Raw genomic sequence first — 12,970 nt, 5'->3', positions numbered from 1 at the left:
ATGTATTTTAGGACGGGGTCCCCACAAAAGGTTGATCATATTTTGGGGCCCTTTGCATCGTAAAGCTTGAAAACCCTTGGTCCAGGAGATACGTGTGCACGAAAGACAACTCACCTTGTAAGACACATTATGATTGGCGGTAATGGTGTTAGTAAAGGGTGCCTAGAATGAGAATGCGGATGTACTTTCACACGTAGCAAAAGCCCTTGAGTGATTAAGTGATATCATCTTTTGACCCCTATGTCTTTGGTAGACTTTTGACTGATCAATATAGCTCTGATTTTTGATGTTTAAGCACATATAAGTGCAGAAGATATGTAGCACCGGTGACTCGAGCAAGCTTAGATATAGCAAGCCAGATATGACCTCTGCCCTCCCTGTGGCAGTGTGCACTTCTACCATTGACTGAATATGCACTGTGACTGCATCTTTTACCTCTGTGAGCTGATGCTAAAACTCCCTGCTTCATTTTTTAGCATAAAGCCGCCAGACCTCAAAAGCACATCATTATAAATCATAACCACCTCCTATCCCCATTATCTCAAAGTAGCAGAGTAGATAAAACCTTAAACCCAGTGCAGCTGAGTCTGCAGGTTCCCAAAAGCTCTAAGGAAAACGTCTGAGCGAAGACACATAATGCAGAATGGTGCTTGGTTTGGTTTAGTTAGGACTAGATACTCATGAATCGGTCTTATAATACACTTGATGGGATTCTAATGGAGCTGGTGATTAATAGAGCCCGAGGTTTTGCCAGGAAGAGATGATGTGTGTGGCTTTTTACTGGATTGCTATATCATACTCTTTTTATGGGCCTATTTAATTGGGCCCGAGTCTGGTTGTAGCTGCACTCCGCTAATGTGACAGATGAGCAGCTTTTAAAGTACAGTGTGGTATGTGAAAAGAGTTTTCTAATGATGTTGTAAGTGAAAGTGTGTGTTAATGTGTGTTTGTGTGAGAATATGCTCCACATAGACTTCAGTTGTTCTGTCTGGTAACCACGTCAGTAAGCACAACACTGTGTGGCTCAGTCTTATAAAATACAAGTATGTTGTTGTATCCTTAACTTTTGAACCACTTTTGGACTTTAATCTTTTGAATTAGTTTGCGCATTAACTATAGTCCTTGATTCTGATTGGTCAATAGCTGTGCTTTATTCACAACAAAACACAGCTAAGACCGTTTCACCTAACGATTCTGTGCATCACTGCACAGCACCCTTAAGGGGGTCTCACACCGGATGCGGAAGCGCCAAGCCACGCAACGTCACGTCTAGGACAACTGTTATTAACTTGGTAGAATCAAGAGGTTTTCTGTATGAATGTGCTGTTTTTCCATTATTCCCAAACAGATAAATGCATCTAGCAGTTTATGGGGAAGTCGATGTGTACATTAAAGATGATTTCAGTCAAATAACATCTAATTTAATGTTATATTATGCGAGCGGCGCTGCAGGACTCAGAACAGCATCCTGAGTTGTAGTACCGAATAGCGGCGCCGGTGTGTGTACACTCATAGAAAACAATATGTTCATTTTTTACAAACAATGGTGCTACGCTGCGCGGTGCTTCCGCATCCGGTGTGCGAGCCCCTTTAGCAACCTAAACTAAACATAGCTGCGCCTCAATTTGAAGGCTGTGTCCTCCGGAGGTCACATTAGTTGATTGCATAAGTCATCGAGGTTGTCTAATGTCAGTTAAAAACATTATAAAATGAACATTGTAGTTTCATTCTTACCTTGAAATGTAACTCTTGCTTTTCTGAAATAAAACCTGAAATAATAAACCTCAATGACTTATGCGCCCGGCAAATGTTACCTCTGGAGGACGCAGCCTTCGAATTGTGACGCAGCTTTTGTTGTTGTTCAAAGTCAATCAGGGACTATTTTTCCAGCGGAAGGAAAGGCTTTAAGTAAGCAATAAGGTACGAGAGGCTGTGCTTTATCGAGAATATATCACAATATTGTTGTTAGGCGTCATGCCGTGATATATTCATGATAAAGCACTAGCCTCGAGTACTTTATTGCTTTTATAAAACTGTTTCCATAGAATACAAATATTAAAGCCAAAGAAATATGTATCAGTGCAACTTTTACGAAGTTAAAAAACTTTTTATGCTGTTTATATACTTTACATGAATTACAGAAGAATTCTATCCCTTTTGTCGTATTTCTGAAATGTCATAGACATTTTTTTTCCCATCTCAAATTATGTGTTGTGTTTAAAGCATTCTGTGGTAGAGAATGGTGAAACCTCTGACATTTGAAAAGGTTTATTTAAATAAAATTGCAGTCTTGTTAAAGGACGTTTCTATATAGTTATGACCCTACACGGGATTGAGAAGACACAGCGAACATGAGTTAGTGAACTTAGTAAAAAATGTCTCATACATTTTCACTCTTGCCTAGGTATACATTTTTTCTTCATTTGAATATCAACTGAATTGAACTGAATTTTTGTATAAAAACTTGTCAGTAACTGTTGGCCTGTTGTAGTTGGTCATTATATTCAAATTCATTAAATTCACATCCAATCACAACAAACACCTTTTGACCAGGTTATCTTTGGTTGTGGTTGTTGGCATGCTTGAAACTGATCTTGCTCAGTAAGATTAGGTCAGTTGGCTTGTAGGACCATTATGATACTGAATGCCAAAATCAAAATATTAGGGGTTTTTGGGGAGCAAGTTTTAACAGTTATGGTAGTCTTATTTTTGTAAAGCATTCAGAGTGTTCTACATAATATATTTGTTGGTCTTCCTATAAATATACCCTTGATGACAGATCTGAAGATTGAATACACTGTAGACCGATGAACTGATGTAATACTAAGTGACTGATTGATTCTACCAGTGACCCATCGACTGACTGATCGAAATGTTGTTGACTGACTAGATGCATTTCTGAATAATTTGAGCCTACTGAGTGACATACAAGCCTAATACAGTCTCCAAATTCCTCCTAGCGGGATGGAAGGATGGATAGTTCAGGCTCATACATTCAGGCTCATACATGGATTTCTACAGTCCCTTGTACAAGCTTGATTTCTGTGGCCGAATTTTTTCTCTTTACTGTGCCAAATCAAATATGGTTTTATAGATTCGACGTCCAACAGGGGCTCATTGAAATGTAATAAAAGTTATATTGATTTTCACAGAGTTTCAGCGAAAGTAAACAAATACCCACAAAATTCACTTCATTGTTGGAAAATGTATGCATTCGCTCAATAAATAACAAATGTTACCAGATTTTATTGGCTTTTTGAAATATGGGATGGAAAAATACTCCCACTCCAGATAGATGGAAGAAAACGTGTTTCTATTCTCTCTCTCTCTCTCTCTCTCTCTCTCTCTCTCTCTAATTATAGTTTGGTTTGTCAATATATACAATATAAAGTTAGATTTCAGTAAAATAGTAATTGGAAAGTAGTATGTCACTTGTTTCGTTTTGAAGAAAATATATTTTTTCGGCTTTGTGGTTTAGTGTAGAAAAACATGACAAAAATAAGGTATATTGTGACAGAATTTCATTTTTGGGGGAACTACTCTTGAGTTGCACATTTTTTCTATTATTTCTTGTTTTATCTCTGTTTTGTTCTGAGTCAGTGAAGAAGTGTTGGTGTACACACTACTGTATATAGGTGTATATTGATAAATGTGGGTCCTGATGTCCTGTGAAGACCTGCAGCCCCCTTAGCATGGTGGATGTGATGGTTCTTTCATGGTTGAACAAAGACTTGTTGCTTGTCGTCAGGTAGAAGGTACTTTGGTTCCGTTGGGTTCGGAGGGTTTTTTTGTGAGAATTTGAGCATCGCGATTGTGTGTGTGCACCCACTGGCTCTGGATCTGCAGGAATGCTGGTGTTTGCTAAACGGAGAGGGCTACAGCGACTGTCCAAACACACGTCTGTTTGCCAACTGGGTGCATATTACTGTCTCTGTGCTGGGAGCCTCAGTGGCTGGCCCCTGAATGGAGCCTCTTGTGTGGCGAGAGAGAACCAGAAGCATGCTGGCAAGAGGTGCGCTGAGATCGGAAAGACAACAGCGCTTAGTGCCACTGCCCTCTCCAGCATTCTGGAAGCGCTACAAGGAGCCTCTGTCACTCCGTCTGAAAACCTAGAAACCTGTTATCAGCCTTACAAGCCTTCCAAAGCTGCTCATATTCATGTAGATTTGTCAGGGTGCATGTTGGGTTGTGTTTATCTGTTTCTTACAACAGGGGATACGAGGCATTCTGATGCGTGTGCCGTGCCTTACCCGTGCCTCGCGTTTTTTTTTGCTGGCTTAGACATTCTTTTGAAGATTAACCTACCTGCCGTCCTGGAATTTCTAATTACGTTTTGAATTATCGTTCCTCGCTTTTCATGTATCCCATGTCCCTGCCTCTGGACACAGCAGTAAATGGAGAATAAGCTCAGGTTTGATTCACGTAGTAAAGGTGAAGAATAGCTTAAGTATCTAGTATCTACAGAAGCTTACGTTATCAAGTACCTTATAAAAAATTCCATATGGAAACCTATCATGACGTCCTCCATAACCAGACCAAAGTTAGCGGATACTTCAGAAATGGAGCGTACTTCAGTGGCAGCGAGCGCATGAGAATACATACATTGAGAATCTAGTTTCAAACTCGGCCATGCTTCAGAGATGCTCAGCATGAAGAGGAGATGATTTGGGGTGTGAAGTGCTCAAGAGCAGGGCAAAGAAAGCAGGCAGTGTCTGTCAAGTGTAGATTTCACATGAGTGCTCTCAGTGTATACAGGCAAAGCTTGGGCCGTAAAGACGTCCTCTGTGGGCTCTGCACACTCCACCAGGCCTGACCGTGACTCCAGGCAGCTCTCTTCATTAAAGAGCACTAACTCCCACAGGCCCACATGTGCTCCCTGTGCTCCGCTGCGGAGGAAAGAAGGGATGAATAATGTATTTGACATGAAAGAGCAGAGCCTGTTCTCTTCCTCTCTGCATAGTCATGTGCTGGACACGCACAGACTTTATGTTTCAAGGCTGTGCGTCTGACATGCCTTTGACAGGTGCTGAGGGGGGCTGGTGATGGTATCAGATACTCATGCTATGAATTGGGCTTTGCTAACTTTCTCATGTTATAATACATTTGTGATACCATAATAAATGGATTGATTGAAACTTGACTACCTTTGGACCAAATAATAAATAAAAAGCAGTCAACAAGAGTCCAGCATAGATGGAAATTCCTTCAGTACTGTATAAAAAGCTTGCCAGGTTAGAACCTCAAGAAGCTTCTAAGATAAAATGCGAAGTGTACGATTCTAGTCAAAGAGTGGCTACTTTAAACTAAAGATGCTCAAATATAACATAGTTCATTTATTTTGAATGCTTTTAGTCACAACATAATTCCCACAGCTATATTTGTGATGTTTTGTGGTTTTGATGGGTTTAATATTCTGAACTGTGGAAAAAAATGAATAAAGAGTGATCCTAAATGTATGACCGGTAGTGTGTATATAACTGTGAAGCTTCAATATAGATATAGAGAGATATTGGATGGCGGTACGCAAAAATACCATAGTACTTTGTTATTTGTGTGAGCTTGCGCGTTTGTGGTGATACCTCAGCACATACTGATGTTCAATGGAAACTGTTTCCCATCATCAGACAGCGTTGGGATTACCGGTTTGGGTTGGATTTACAGCCAGACCTTGAGGAAAAAACTGCTCAGCACTATTTGATATTTTTTCCATTACTAGTTGCCTAATCTTCCTTTGTAAAGGCACTCATCCGTAGCTTTTAAATAGAGACAATTATATCATTTATTTTAACTTTCACAGACATCACTTAATTATTAGTTCAAGATGGACACAGTGGATGTCAGTGAAGTCAATGTAAAGAACCCCCACAGCTCCTGTCTGCCTTTTGGTTGGTCAGGTCAATTATTTCTCTTAGTACCTTGTACATTGGGTCAACTGTGTTTGTGTGCATGTGTATGTGTGGGTGGATGTACACAAGACAGACCTTGATTTCTTGCATAAGTTAAGTAAAGATGGCTAAACACACAGCTTACACCTGCCGAACGCTTGCCCACACTCACGCCCACGTTCATGCGAATGCACAAATGCAGAAGGGTAATGGCAATTCATTCAACTCATTCGACTTTGCTCTGATTGACAGGCTGTTTGTGTTTACCATCATAGACTAATGGGTTTGTTCTACTAGCAAGGTCATGTTCCTGACTGGAACCCATGTTGTGCAGCACACAGACGCACTTACACGTAAACACACACAGTTCCAGTAAGGACTCCTCCTCTACTCTCACCAGTTAACCAAAAAGACCCTTTGGAATCAGCAGGAGTTTAGCTGTTACTGGAAAATTGCTTCTGTTAATCCAGCCTCTTGATTTTTTTTATGAATTATATTTAACCGTTTTTCTATACTGTCAATTTATTTTCCTTAAAACCACTTTACACTAATACTACAGTATGTGACTACAAGCATCTTGCATTATTGGAAGCAAAAATTTTAAAGCTTTGAAAGGACAGTTTAAAAAAGTAGTTAGCTCCCTAGAACTATTAACAAAAAGCATCTATTTTGATATATAACTGTACATAATACAGTATATAGCTGCCAAATTCACTACACAATAAAATATCATATTTCGTGATTGTTTTGCCGTGACGAGTCATTATTACTCGTCACTGGGATTTGACATCTGGGGTTTTGGAAGGACAGTGACGATTTGTAAAATGCTGCACTGATATTTGTGAGTTGGAATTTTTGCTAAATGAATCTGTGAACTGTTTTTGCACCGGTTTATTGGACGGTTATGGACTATGTAAATTATCTGTCTTCTATCCAAGATTGTCCACAACAATCCAACATTTTCAGGTAACACATGAACTGATAAACAAATGTAGAGGAACGTGCTGTAAGTTGCTATGGATAAAAGCCTCTGATAAATAATATAAGAGGTGTCCTCTCGCTTTAAAGTCCCAGTGAAATTAAAAATGACAATTCTTGTTTTTTCATGAAATATTGCAGCGTTAATAGTAAATGGCTTATCAATGTGGGTCATTTTCATTTTTAAATTCACGTACCCTCATAATCTTCAGTTAAAATCTGAAAATGCACTTCCGCCCTGAAATGACTATCCATTTCAAGTGACGTAAATTAGACGGCTTGGGTGGAGCATCCGTTAACTCCTCCCCTTCAACTGTCAGTCTGCTGCCAGTTTCATTTCAAAATTCAACAGCTATTTTTACACATCCATTCAATTCACAGTGAAAAACGCAAGCCACGCCCTCTAATTTTTTCCTTTGAAATTCCTTTTCACTCGGAAATGTCAGAATACGGAAGTATAAAGCGATCGCAACTTCTGGTTCACAGGGACTTTAAAGGCCCTTTCAATTCCAGTGGGTTTTAAATGGCAGTCAGCGTTTTATCATTCAACCCAGTGATATTGTTTCTCTGTATCGTTTTAGTTGCAGTATAGACTCCGCTGTACTCTTGAGTTTCGAACTATTTTGAAAACGTGATACCTGTAGTTACAGGTTCTTGGTGTGAACGGGCCTTAAGCCCAGCGTTTCTCATTAAAAACATCACACATGAGCAGTTCTGGAATGTTGTTCAGGGTATGAGATCGTAGCATTGATGTTGTTATGAGCAGGCCTTTGGCAGCTGCTGTAGAGTCAACTGTAGAATTCATTACAGGCCATCCTGTGATTTATGCTGGCCAAAGTATTATAGAGCTGACTGCTGCTGTCTCATAGGAAGATGATGTCTTTACCAGGCTTCACCCAGACCTCCACTACTGTGAGGGTTCAAGAGACAGAAGGAGACAGGGACCGCAGTGGAAAAGTCAACAGCGCGATTTGCTTCGGATTTGAATACATTTTTTCTAGTGTATCTGTAATTAAGCTGACGAAGAGGTTTTGTGTCTGGTTTATATTAGACTACCTACAGTAGTGAATACTTTAAAGGTACAGTGTATGAAATTTACCGACATCTAGTGGTGAGGTTGCGAATTGCAACCAACGGCTCACTCCCCCTCCCTTTCAAAGCACTACGGTGGATGACACAGGACTAAGATGTCGTCACGTTTTCGCTTCTTTGCCGAAGTAGATAATGTATTTGTGTAACGTAAACGTAGTTTGTCCGTTTAGGGCTACTGTAGAAACAACATGGAAAATTCCATGTAAGGGGACCCACAGTGTATGTAGATAGAAATAGCTCATTCTAAGGTAATAAAAACATAACGCTTCATTATGTAAGGTCTTTATACACCTCTGAAAAATTAAGTCTAAATGTGGAAATATGTGCATCAGAGAAGAATTCTGGAACAATATTTTTTCTTTTTCTTGTGTTTTTTTAAATAGCTAAAAATACTTTATATACATATACATATATATATATATATATATATACTGTATATATATAAATGTGTGTGTGTATATATAAACACATATACAATACTTATAGATATATAAGTATTTTTAGCTATCATATATACAGTATATATACTGTATACATTTCCTCTCTATTACACAAAACAGCTTACTGAATGTTTCAGATTTTTGAGTAAATGATACAACCAGCAGACAAATGAACAGTGGAAAATGAGTGTTTATTTTGAGGAAAGCCTCAGAGTGGGCCTTGAGGAGTCTGATGTTGATTGGAAAAACCATAAGCAGGTATGTGATGTCATGACTGGTGATCCCATCAGTCAAAGCGAGAGAGGGATATGAAGAATAATTGCGCAGTAAATCAGACCTGACGAGAGGCTCACAAAGCGACAGGAGACTTTCCATGCTGCCTGAGTCCTTTCCAATGCTCCATAACAGTCTGTCTGGACTCTGCTTCCATTACCCACAATCCTTAGTTCACTGTGCCAAGTGGGCCGGCGCTTTTTGGCCTGTTTGTTTGTGTGCTTTATCCATTGCTGTTTGGTGTCCAGCAGTTACTGGCCCGTTGAGAATGGAATGATTTTGTTTTGTTTAGCTTTTTGCTGCAATGCAAACATATTTGTTATAATGCATAGTTGGGTGGTTATTAAAAAAGGACCAGTGGAATTCATGTGTAATGTGCATGAAATATGCATGCTTGGTTTTACAGAAGAATAAAGGCTTATGATGTTTGGGTCTGTGTACTGCAGTAAATTTAGGTATTTAACTGTTTTTTTTCTCTCGTGTGCACACAGGGCCAGCAGAGGTTCCGATGATGTCACCAAATGGATCCATCCCACCCATCCACGTGCCCCCCGGCTACATCTCCCAGGTGAGTGCTGAGCTTTGTGCGTTGGAAGAAAAGCAATAGAACAGCAACTCATAATATGTATTTTTATGATTTGCATAATGAGGCCGTATTCTCTTCATTCCTTAAAGTGTGTTTTTTGTGTGTGAACAGGTTGTTTGTTGAGAATCAATACCCTCTCAATACTGTCAGCAATTTACCAAATTGTAGTTTATGGCTGTAATGTACAGAAGGCCTGGTGACTATTTGGAAAAAGCATAGATGTGCTTTAGTGTCCAATCCGGTTTTAATAGACATCAACACAGGAAATTAATCTTAAAGTGATTTCATGGGGATTTAGAGGAATATTCCAAGTGCCTTATTCTTACCACAAGACATATTGTTCTTATTTAACAATGCCCACAACCCTGACAACCTCATATCTTCTCACTTCTAAGAGTAGACGTGGTCTGCCCAGAAGCTCTTACTGCTCAGTATTATAATCCATTAGACATTAAACAATGAGCTCATTCCAAACCATGTGGTGATCTCTATCTGGCAGCTCAAATAATCAACAAAGCAATCCTTAGTTTTCATTGAAAGATACGATCAGTGCAGTCAGTCACAGATCTGGACCTGGAGCCTGGTGGTTACATTACATCTACATTTAGACCTCACCTTAGCTAAGCATCTACCCGCAACAAGCTAACAAATGGCTCTGTTCTGTTTTTTTTCAAAGGCTATTAAGTGTGCGTGTGTGTGACTGCAGTTTAAAGTTGATATATTTATTGGCCACCTGTCCAGACCAGTACTTCAACTTTCTTCACCCTTTCATGGATCATAGACCCCTTGTTGGTGTTAGATATTATATCAAATTGAGTAGTACATTAAAGCCAGGCCTAAACTATTGTATTTTCCTTTCATTTATCATTTAAAGGGCCATATTTTGAAGAGCCGAGCAAAAAGAATTACAGGTTAAAATGTCAAGAAGGGCCAAACAAAGATGGGGTCCCATACAACCGTTAAACGTCGAGTAAAGGTTATTTGTTGTTGTTTTCCAGAAATCCAGAACACAAACAAATTAGGCGTTTGTGTACATAGGGTTTCCTAACTTTTCTGTACTCTGAACTCTTTAATAGGACAACAACAGAAAGATCAGCCTGAAAGCCTCAGCTTCAGTTATAGAAGACGACATCTTTGATATTTACTTTACTTGATGTCACAAAAGACTCTCCTTCTTCTCATAGCTCGCATTCCACAGTCTCTGTTAGTCTGATGTTTCACATAGACATGATGATGAAATGATGGCTTTCTGAGCGCTCGGTGTTTGAATGCAGTTCAAGCCTGAACTTGATGGAGGACTAGATAATCGCTCCTGACATCTCCTCTGACTGCTGGATACTGATTGATAGACATGTCAAGTACACTCTGATGTACACACACACACACACACAAACACTATTGGGGTCAGCAGGTCACACGGATGGTTTAGGATCAACACATCCATACAGACTGCCAAAGAGATTTTTAAGACATGTTTAACCTTTCCCTTTATACATAGTTTGAGATGCTTTTCACTTTTTAGCATTCTTTTTTGTAACAATTATTCTCATTTGTTCTTCCCTCTCAAGGTGCTGGAAGACAACACAGGGGTCCGAAGAGTGGTGGTTACCCCTCAGTCTCCTGAATGTTACCCTCCCAGCTACTCTCCCGCCATCTCTCCAACCCATCACTTACCTCCATACATGGCTCCCCCACCCTTTATCCCAAACTCGCACACGGCCTACTACCCTCCCATCAGCCCTGGAGACATTCCACCACATCAGTACTACCAGCATCATATCCCGCCTATGTACAATGAAGGTGAGTGTGCTTAGGAACACAGACTTATTTTGTGTGCTAGAGTTGTCACGAAAGCAACCTCCTTCGGCAATAACAAAGCCAATGGAATTTCATAATTCTCTATCTAGTTTCAACACGTCAGCAAAAACTATGTTATTGAATTATTTAATGTTACAAAGTACTATACAGAAATATGAAATGAAATCAACTGAATGTGTCCTTAATTTGTAAACATAGCTTCTGTTCTGCTTTAAGTAAACAAATTAAAAGAAAAAAATATTAGGGATACAACATGATTATTTGTTTTGTTTATAAAAATGTATGTTATTATTTTTCTTATTTCATGTTATTTAAAAAAATAAATGTTGGATTACATCTTATTTCTGACTCCCCGCCATTGACAATATTTTTGTCATTTATGACCCATTGCTTCCTTGCAACTTTTTCAAGCTTTACATTTTTTCAATGTTATTTGTTGGGGGCTCAAACAATAAAACAAATGCTCCGTGTTTTGATCATGGTTGTGAATTCGAGACTCTGGACTTTCATTTGATCTATTGTTTGTTTGTTCATACTGTATAATCATAGAAGAAAATATTCTCGGGGGACATAAAATTTGGTTCATGATCCAAAAAAAGTTTTGAGTGATACGTTTTTCAACTAATTGGGGTGAGTTGGCCTTGCTTACATTGCAAAGACAGGCGTTTTGAACAAGTCATTTGACCGTGCATGCTACTGCATTAGCATAAGCCACAGATAAAGGCTTGTTGCCATTGTTTTTTGTCATCTCAAAATTTTCTCTTTTTGACCTATGTGAAAGATTCATGACTGAATGTTGAATGTGATTGTGTTCCTGCAGAGATCATTCCACTGTACGGGATGAATTACATTGGACGAGATGAACAGTACAAACCTCCACCAAAGAAGATGAAGGACCGACTGGAGCGACAGAATCGTCTCAACAGCCCCCCCTCTCTCTACAAGAGCAACATGGGCTGCAACAATACGTACAACGGCTACGGCAAGATCCATGGAAATGGAGGAGGTGGTGGAGGAGGAGGGGGAACCAGTCCCGGTGCTAAAAAAACAGCCCGGGGAACTCGGAGTAGCCCCAGGTCTAGTGAACCTGACTTACAAGGTAAGAGCTTTAGCACTCTCGAGTTAAAGTAGCAGAACAGACTAAATTAATAAATTACTGTAGCAGAACGTCTGTCCCCCATTGTCTCCTCTTCACTTTGTTCTTGCATGATGTAAAGGAAAAGCTAGGTTACAAACCACAGAATTCCAGAAGTTGGAACACATTTGCGCGTTTTGCTCTGTGCCAGAAAATCTCAGCAAGGTTTACCCAATACATATATATAGATGTTATTGTGGTTACATTAAATCATCTCATACACAGCTAGAATATTTAGCCTCTAATGTTCCACAGCTTCCATTAGACATCTGTAATGCATGTTCCCTCTACCCTCAATGTTTTTTTCTGTTCTTGTAAAAAGAAGAAAGAGATAAGTGCATCAATAGAGGTCGATATGCCGCAGAAGCTGCATAGCTGGGAATCGCCAAGGTGCTATCGTTTTTCCAGCACCCACAATGTGGCCCTTGTTGCCCATGTTGGGCCTCTGCTGAATGGCGCCCCACATACCTGTGGAGTCACGTTCTCTCCATGAAGGGGTCCTTTGAGCCTGACCACCAATCCTCACCACTTCTACATGTGCCTTATCAGGCCCCCTGCCGTGTTGTTTAGAAACCAGCTCCACTTGAGATGTATTCTCATGCCGTTTCCCACCCGCAAGGATGTTTTCTTAACATAAACATTTTTCAATGTATAGATCTATATGGCTTTAAACCCACACCTGTTATCTATAAGATCGATGATGTTACTACACAGTGTCTTCTGCTAGATATTTTTCTATTCAAGAGTCTTTCAACTTTCAAGC

General features: G+C 39.7%; 1 protein-coding gene across 3 annotated transcripts in view; it reads left to right on the top strand.

The window, feature by feature from the left end:
- fndc3ba (fibronectin type III domain containing 3Ba) overlaps positions 1–12,970 on the top strand; it is a 152,269-nt gene that overhangs the window by 83,120 nt on the left and 56,179 nt on the right. For all 3 annotated transcript variants that reach the window (XM_057333414.1, XM_057333413.1, XM_057333415.1), the window contains 3 exons: positions 9,160–9,236; positions 10,823–11,054; positions 11,893–12,171. In XM_057333414.1, the coding sequence (XP_057189397.1) occupies positions 9,160–9,236; positions 10,823–11,054; positions 11,893–12,171 (588 nt within the window). The remainder of the gene's footprint in view (positions 1–9,159; positions 9,237–10,822; positions 11,055–11,892; positions 12,172–12,970) is intronic.

Source organism: Triplophysa rosa, linkage group LG5, assembly GCF_024868665.1.
Source record: "Triplophysa rosa linkage group LG5, Trosa_1v2, whole genome shotgun sequence".
Lineage (NCBI taxonomy): Eukaryota > Metazoa > Chordata > Actinopteri > Cypriniformes > Nemacheilidae > Triplophysa > Triplophysa rosa.
Note: the sequence above shows the minus strand (reverse complement) of the source record. Positions and strands in the feature narration are given on the sequence as shown.